The sequence below is a fragment of the Curcuma longa genome, chromosome 6 (genome assembly GCF_044706935.1).
Source record: "Curcuma longa cultivar G26 ecotype Majalengka, Jawa Barat chromosome 6, ITB_CL_G26_1.1, whole genome shotgun sequence".
Classification (NCBI taxonomy): domain Eukaryota; kingdom Viridiplantae; phylum Streptophyta; class Magnoliopsida; order Zingiberales; family Zingiberaceae; genus Curcuma; species Curcuma longa.
In genome coordinates, this window is record NC_133866.1 from 4,877,346 (window position 1) to 4,884,851 (window position 7,506).

A 7,506-nucleotide genomic window follows, 5' to 3' on the forward strand; every position below is an offset into this window, starting at 1 on the left:
AAAGGAATATGCACCACTAAACTACATCAATTTTTCTCTCTTTTTCAATATTTCTTGTATATACATTTTAAAATTTTAATATAATAATTTCGAACCGTGGCGAACCGTGAATCGGCGGTTCCGAATCATGAACCGTAATCGTCTTTAGCGGTTAAGATTAAGGGTCGACCTGCCATGAACCGTCGAACCGGCGGTTCCAAACCGTCGAACCGACGATTCTGAACCGTGGTCGGGTCTAGTTGCATCATTATCTCGGGGATCAATGGATCTATTACCAATGTGAGTGTCCATGTTGGTTTCCCTTTCGATAACTTCCGTGTCTCCGCATGCAACTGCTGAAACGTCACCACGTGGCGCACACGTGGTGGCCGCCGGACAAATTTCGGATCCTATAAATTCCGCCTCGCCCGTCCGACGCTCCCAGCTAACTCGATGGGGTTCGCCGGCGCCGACGAGGACCACCGCCACTACCGCCTCCGTGTGGTGATGCTGCCTTGGCTCGCCCACGGCCACGCCTCCCCCTTCCTCGAGCTCGCCAAACGCCTCTCCCGCCACTCCGTCCTCGTCCACCTCGTCTCCTCCGCCGCCGTGCTCGCCTCCCTCCGCCCCCATCTCCGCTCTGACTCCCACCCTTCCGTCCACCTCGTCGACCTCCCACTCCCCTCCTCCCCCCTCCCTCCTTCCCTCCACTCCACCAAGAACCTCCCCTCCCACCTCATGCCCTCCCTCAAGCACGCCTTCGATCTCGGCGCCCAGGACTTCGGCCGCCTCCTCGCCTGCCTCCGCCCCGACGTGCTCCTCTACGACTTCATTCAACCCTGGGCTCCCCTCGCCGCCTCCGCCCTCGCCATCCCCGCCATCCAGTTCCTAACCACCGCCGCCTCCACTGCTGTCTTCCTCGCGCACTATGCCCGCCGCCCCGACGAGGACCTCCCCTTTCCGTCCCTCTCGCTCGGCGCCAAGGAAAACCTCGAGCACTTCGCCGGGATGAACCAGATCGCCAACGGCGTCTCCGACCTCGACCGCTTCTTCCAGTGCATGGATCGATCCACTGGCTTCATCGCCGTGAGAAGCTTCCGGGAGATCGAGGCCAAGTACATCAGCCACTTCGAGCGGGAGATCGGGAAGGAGGTCGTCCCGGTGGGCCCGCTCGTACCGGACGACGACGACACCGACGGCGACGAAGGTGCCGTTTCGGTGATGAGGTGGCTGGACGAGAAAGAGGCGGATTCGGTGGTGCTCGCGACGTTCGGGAGCGAATACTTCATGGGGGAGGAAGAGATGAGAGAGGTCGCCCGAGGATTGGAGCTCAGCGGGCTGGGCTTCGTGTGGGTGATTAGGGTTCCGGCGAAGGAAGCAGAGGAGGTGGTGAGAAAGGAAGGGAAGGGCTTGGTGGTCGAAGGATGGGTGGCGCAGAGGAGGATTCTGGCGCACCGGAGCGTAGGCGGATTCCTGACGCACTGCGGCTGGAGCTCGGTGCTGGAGGCGATGAAGTTCGGGGTGCCGGTGGTGGCGCTGCCGAGGCAGCTGGACCAGCCGGCGAACGCGAAGCTGGTGGAGGAGATCGGGGCGGGGCGAGAGGTGCGGAAAGCGAAAGGGGCGCTGGGCATGTTCGACGGCGAGGAGGTGGCGCGGGGGATCCGGGAGGTGGTGGTTGGAGCGGAGGGGGAGGAGGTGAGGCGGAGGGCGAGGGAAGTCGCGGCGATGATGGCGAAGAAGGGCGACGAGGAGATCGCGGCGTTGGTGGAGAAGATGGCGGCGCTCTGCGAGGAAGCAGCGAAGAAGTATTGAAAGCTGCGGTGAGTAACGGTGCGGCGTAACGTTCCGGTATATATCACGTTGGTCGGAAGATACCGTCACATCATCACAATAACTAAATAAAAGGTTCGAGAATGTATTTAGATGTAAAATATTTAATACTACTGATGCCTGTTTACACTTGGGAGAGGACGAATTTAAAAATTAAAAAAAAAATCCTACAAAAAGTTTTTTTGATATTTATTTTATAAAACTGTTTATTTAGATGAATGAATTAAATTATACATTTATTCGTGAATTTATTTTTGAATATTTTTTTATCCGTCTAAATTTGAATTAAAATTGATAACAAATAGTCTCATTAAAGGAAACATTCATATAAAGTAGGAGTGAGAGAAGAGAAAAATTGACAAATTCAGGCAATATCCTTACGTCATGATTAACTCATGATTAACTGTAGTTTCTTGATTTACCTTTTCATAAATGATCGTGGGACCGACTGTATGAGGCTGCTAAGGTGACGGATTCCACCTTTTCCAAGAGGAGTGAGAAAAGAAAAAGGAATAGTAGAAAAGGATAAATTTTAATCTTCTTTATTGAAAAAGAGATTTTTTACACTTCAATTTGGAATGTAAGAAAAGGGAATGATTCTTATAAATATTATTCATTCTAATTTTATCATTGTTTTAAAATATTAATTTTTAAATAATTTATTTAATCTAAACTTTTTAAATTTCTCTAACTAACTGAGTCACCATCTTTTTACTCCTTTTTTACATCAATAAATTTTTATAGAAATATATATAAAAATATTAATTTATATTTTATCTATTAAAATATACAGATTCTATATTTCGCATGCTTATTGTATATCTACTCATTATTTCTTTAAATTTTTTTATTTATTTAAGTCATAAATATTAATTTTAGTTAGATCTTACAAGATGATTTTTAAAAAAAATCTTACATCAATTTAATCAAACTATACTATTATGTAATACATATTATGTTAATGAACCTTCACTTCCACCTAAATAAGGAGAACATAAATACTTTCTTTTTCCTCCCTTTCTTTCTCTTCCCCTCTTTTTCTTTCCATTGATGAATCTTCTCTCACTTCATCCAAACAGAACCTTAATGCCCAGTTTACTTGGTAGCATGGATTAGGGAAAATAAATCCCTAGGGAGTAGAAAATAAATCCGACGGATTACAGAGTAAACGGAGGATTACTCACCCTCTCCTTGATCCTGAGACCCTTTTACCGGCGTAACGCCCTCATCCATGAATGCCTTCGCTAGGCCCCCAACCTATATAGTCCCTCCGCCTCCTCGCGCTTCTCTTTTCCGCGCACCTCCCCAGGATCATTCGTCTATGCCTCATATTTAACTTTCTTTGTACCTGTGCCTATCGATTGCGGCTGCGACTGCGGTAGAGGACGACCCGGGCGGAGGCGGAGGATCGTCTCCGGCGGAGAGAATTTGTTTTTTTTGTCCGTCCGTCTGCGTTCCGCCCGATTTCGGGGTGACAGGTTTTTGAGGAAAAATGATCCGCTGATGGATAACGTTTCTTTCCCTTCTTAAAAATTGGTAAAAGTAAACAGTGGATGGACATATACTGAGGAAACTTTTCCTCTGATTTGCTTTCCGTCCTCCCAAGTAAACAGGGCGTAAGAGAACAACTTCACTCAATATACAAGAGAGGACAACTTCGAATCTAAAACTAATTTCTGTATAAGTTGTGTTTCGAATTTAAGACTGTTTATTTTCAAAATTAGTCGGGCAAAACATGAATACTTAAATTATAAAAAAAAAATTGTGATATTGTGGAAGCTATCATACCAGGACCTAAAGAAACACATATGGACTCACAAACTCAGCAACAAAAAAAACACATACTGGCATTTGTGAGCGTTTGCTATACCTCTCAAGTGCTTCTGGGTTTTCTCAAGTTCTCCCAACTGGAAGCAAGTAGCCCTATGAAGTAGTATACAACCGTCTTCACGCATGTCATAATAAAATTCCAACAGGAGGAAGGCCAGTACCAAGGATAGAGCAATCGAAAGAAGAGACTTATAACATGCCGAGGATATCGACCCACCTGAACCAAGTAAGTGAATTATGTGAATATCTTATAGTTTGTGATCATAGACAGAACATGGAGCCAATTTGCATACAGCATTATGTTCAGCTAGTTCTGTCGATATGCCCAACTTTAGCTTGTTGATGTGATCAATTCAGTTATACTTACTGGAAAGAGCAGATCCAATGTATCCCAGGCAGTATGTCGTACGACTCTCGTCGGATACATTGGCCCTCCAGGAGAAGTGAAGCTGTAGAGGCATGCCTTCAGTCTTGTACTTGTAGTCATTCTCAACTCTAGACCTATAAAGAGCTCCGGGATGTTAAAGATTCAATTTAAGTCTCTGTATAGGATCGTCGTATGACTAGATAACAGAAGTCGAACCTCGAAGAGCACTCATACGGGACAGATAATGAACAAGCACAGGCTCCACTTTTAACTTTTGAAGCTGAAAAATAATGAACACCATCATCATGTATCTCTTGTGATGCCTAGTATTTTCTATTTGTAAGCGAATGAAGGGGGTGAAAGAATGATGAACCTGATCGGTAAGTTCGATCACAAATATATCTGCAGGACCTCCAACCAAGAAAGCATTTGGAAAGGTGGGGAAGTTTTTCAGAAAAATTTCAAGCGAGCCATCTGATAGTAGCAAAGTTAAGAACATCAAATGGGAGACCGGTATAGCGTGGGAAGTGGTGTCAGATTTTGAGAAAAAAACGCACCAGCATTGTAGAAGAATAAGAACCTGGAGAGGAGAAGGTAGAGATCTCGACGGGCCTAGAAAAGAAAACCAATTCCAACAAAATATCAGATATTGAAACTAAGAACTTAGAGTACTTCAGGATCAAAAGGCATGGTAGAAAGCAAAACCTGAATAGATATCTTGAGGCTCCTTTCTGGTACAAGAGCAACCTCCTCGAGAAGATACTGAAAAGATAATAACACAGCAAATTGTTGAATTTTAATCTTAAAGAATGACTCATGATTTGAAAGAGACGAGAGGGTTTGTCCTACCATGAACAGCGATAAAAATCTCCTTCTATTTGTTTGGATGTCAATCCTGACAAAGCGAGAACAAAGAAAACTATCAGAAAAATAATAAAGCCCAAAAATGAGATGAAAGTTAGATTATCTTTATACCTAAATGCATAAATCAACCTGAGCCATTTTTAGTCAAACACCAACAATACACCAACCAACCAACAGGAAATTGATAAGTAGGCAACTTTCCATTAACTTTGCAAGAACCAGACACGAAAGAAAAGATTCATGAATAGATTAACGCATTGGTGTTGATAAGTTATTGACCAACAATCAGGGAAACCACAATAAGATATTTGATATTTATTGTCTATAAATATATAAGGTTACTGCAACATATGCTAATATCATGTGGATATTACTGCAACATATGCTAAGATCATGTGGATATCCTTAAGTGTAGTTCACATGCAACAAGGAAGCACTCATGGTCCTTGATTGAGGCAAAAGTTTTAACCCAAAGAAATTGGTAGAACACTGCACGAGTAAATTCTTCTTTTTTTTTTGTTAAAAAAAAAGGAACATACCAAAAAACATTGCCGGCACCTTGAACAAGGGCAGATCCATAGCGAAGTAGTGCTTCAGTGTTTTCAACAGAAACTTCAAATAACTGAAATCAAAACAAGCAATCAGGCAAACTTGAGATACAAGTGATAAATAAAGAGGAAGCTGACAATTGCAATATGAATTGGATTATTGTATTTAGTGTACCATAAGTCTGAATGTTTGCTGCAATATCTCTTCTTTCTTTAAGTAGCACAGAAATGCCTTCCTCCACCTAATTCCTAAATGTCTATTGAATTGTACGTGTTTAATGGTGCAGTGATGGGGATATGTTTTACGTTTTGGAAGTACTTCGATTAGCTCTTAAAGAATTTTGAGGAGACCTATTTTTCTTAAGACTTAGCAATGCTTTTAACTTTGTGAGGTACGTATCTCCAATAAAAGAGTTTGGAATTGTTTCCTAATTATATAAGGGATCCAGTGATGATTCATAGAAGTATGCTATCATAACGTTCAACTGAGGCATCTTGAACCAGTACAGGAAATAACAAATAATGTAGCACAGGTCTACTTAGTTCAATATGAAGCACTTACTAGTAAAATCAATTACAGGGGCAAATGAGTAATAAGGACGAATTGCATGAATAATTTGACGATTCAACAGATACTTATTGAAGGAAAAAAGACATACCCACTTATGAAAGAGGAGGGCAAATGTATGTGACACAAAAGATTGGCTCCATAATTGGACAATTAAAGCAAGTATGCACTTTCCTCTTTCAGGTTCTTCAACATAATAATCAGCGAGTACATCATAGAAGCAAAGGCTGGCATCAATTCCATCATGTGCAGCAACAATTCGATCTTCATCCTTGTCAAAAATTATGTCTGCAAGAGCATCATAAAAAATTAATCTCTCAAGTTCCTTTATTCACAAAACCATATTACCACAATATTTGTTTGCAAGGCAAAACAAACAGGCTACCAATTCCTTGTGTATAGTACACATGTGTATAAAAAGATACAGATAATATGCAAAAGATAACAATGTATGCTGTCTAATTAGTGGAATCAACATGGATAAGTTTTATGCCAATGAGTCAAGAAGTTATATGTTCAGATTCACTTTGTCTCTCAGTTTAATTATATGTCAATGACTCAAGAGGTATAAGTTATAAAGAGTTAATATGCTCTCTGGTAATGAATTGTAAAGCTGCATGAAGTTTAAACTTTGTTTAGCTACAGATATATGTCTCTTTCTCATTATGAAATTTTGTAAGTGTACACCAAAGCCCTCATATTTCCTATTACAACCACATCAGATTTGAAGACCCATAAAATCCTTTCATTTACTTTTTCATAAAATTTGACAAAATTTTCTTAAATCTTTTATTTCCTACAATTGACATAACATTCATGAAGATCCAAAAATCATATTGTGGAATCCATTATGGACTTGGAAAGACATGATTTCATTCCTCTAATACCTGAGATGACATCAAAACCTCAATAAGAACCAATATCATTCACATTCTGAAATTATTAAACTCTGTAGTGTTCAACTTTCACATTCAAATCTTTCCGCAAATTAAATCATCACAAAGCTTAACGCAAAATGATCAGGGAAGAGAACATCACCAAGAGCTCGATCCTCGATCTCCAAAGCCACATCAGCAAACAACTGTTGAAGCAAATAAGGTCTCTGTCCTGGCGAGCTCAAAGCCTGCAATACAACAAGAACACCAGCCAGCAACGAGCATCAATTTCCGCATCCTTACGGTTTTCCAGCGTTCAGAACGCAGTCAAATTAAGAATCGTCACACAATCCGACCCGTAAAGGACCCAAAACAGCAGAACGAACCCTCACCTTCCGGAGCTTCCTCTCGATCTCCAGCGTGAGCGCGTCGAGGTAAGTCGATCTCCGATCCGACGCGGCAGGCTGCATCTTCCCGACCACCCAAAACGCAGAAGCATTTGAAGATACCCGCGATCGGATCGGAACCCACCGGAATTCGTCAAATCAAGCGCTCCAGGGAGGCGATTCCTCGGATCCGCACCAAAGATTTGAGGTCGGCGAAGGAATCGACAGCCGGCAACCGTCGAAGCCCCCAAAGCCCAAA

The 7,506-nt window shown here is 42.5% G+C and overlaps 2 protein-coding genes across 2 annotated transcripts; one reads left to right on the forward strand and one right to left on the reverse strand.

The window, feature by feature from the left end:
• The first annotated feature begins 432 nt into the window (after positions 1-432).
• Positions 433-1,945, forward strand: LOC141831259 (UDP-glucosyltransferase 29-like). The gene has a single exon (XM_074718667.1). The coding sequence runs from the start codon at positions 433-435 to the stop codon at positions 1,789-1,791; it is 1,359 nt and encodes a 452-aa protein (XP_074574768.1). The 3' UTR covers positions 1,792-1,945.
• A 1,568-nt stretch (positions 1,946-3,513) lies between these two features.
• Positions 3,514-7,506, reverse strand: LOC141830441 (uncharacterized). The gene is made up of 11 exons (XM_074717878.1): positions 7,254-7,506; positions 7,025-7,109; positions 6,078-6,274; positions 5,410-5,492; positions 4,856-4,901; positions 4,712-4,768; positions 4,564-4,618; positions 4,380-4,480; positions 4,223-4,286; positions 4,007-4,140; positions 3,514-3,856 (listed from the first exon to the last, which is right to left on the reverse strand). The coding sequence occupies exons 1-11, from the start codon at positions 7,329-7,331 to the stop codon at positions 3,683-3,685; spliced, it is 1,074 nt and encodes a 357-aa protein (XP_074573979.1). The 5' UTR covers positions 7,332-7,506; the 3' UTR covers positions 3,514-3,682.

Coding starts and splice junctions, on each gene's coding strand:
- LOC141831259 (XM_074718667.1), top strand. CDS start 433: ATGGGGTTCGCCGGCGCCGACGAGGACCACCGCCACTACCGCCTCCGT.
- LOC141830441 (XM_074717878.1), bottom strand. CDS start 7,331: ATGCAGCCTGCCGCGTCGGATCGGAGATCGACTTACCTCGACGCGCTC. Junction 6,275..7,024: donor GATCGAGGATCGAGCTCTTG/GTGATGTTCTCT, acceptor ATGCTCTTGCAG/ACATAATTTTTGACAAGGAT. Junction 4,619..4,711: donor GCCTCAAGATATCTATTCAG/GTTTTGCTTTCT, acceptor TTTCTTTTCTAG/GCCCGTCGAGATCTCTACCT.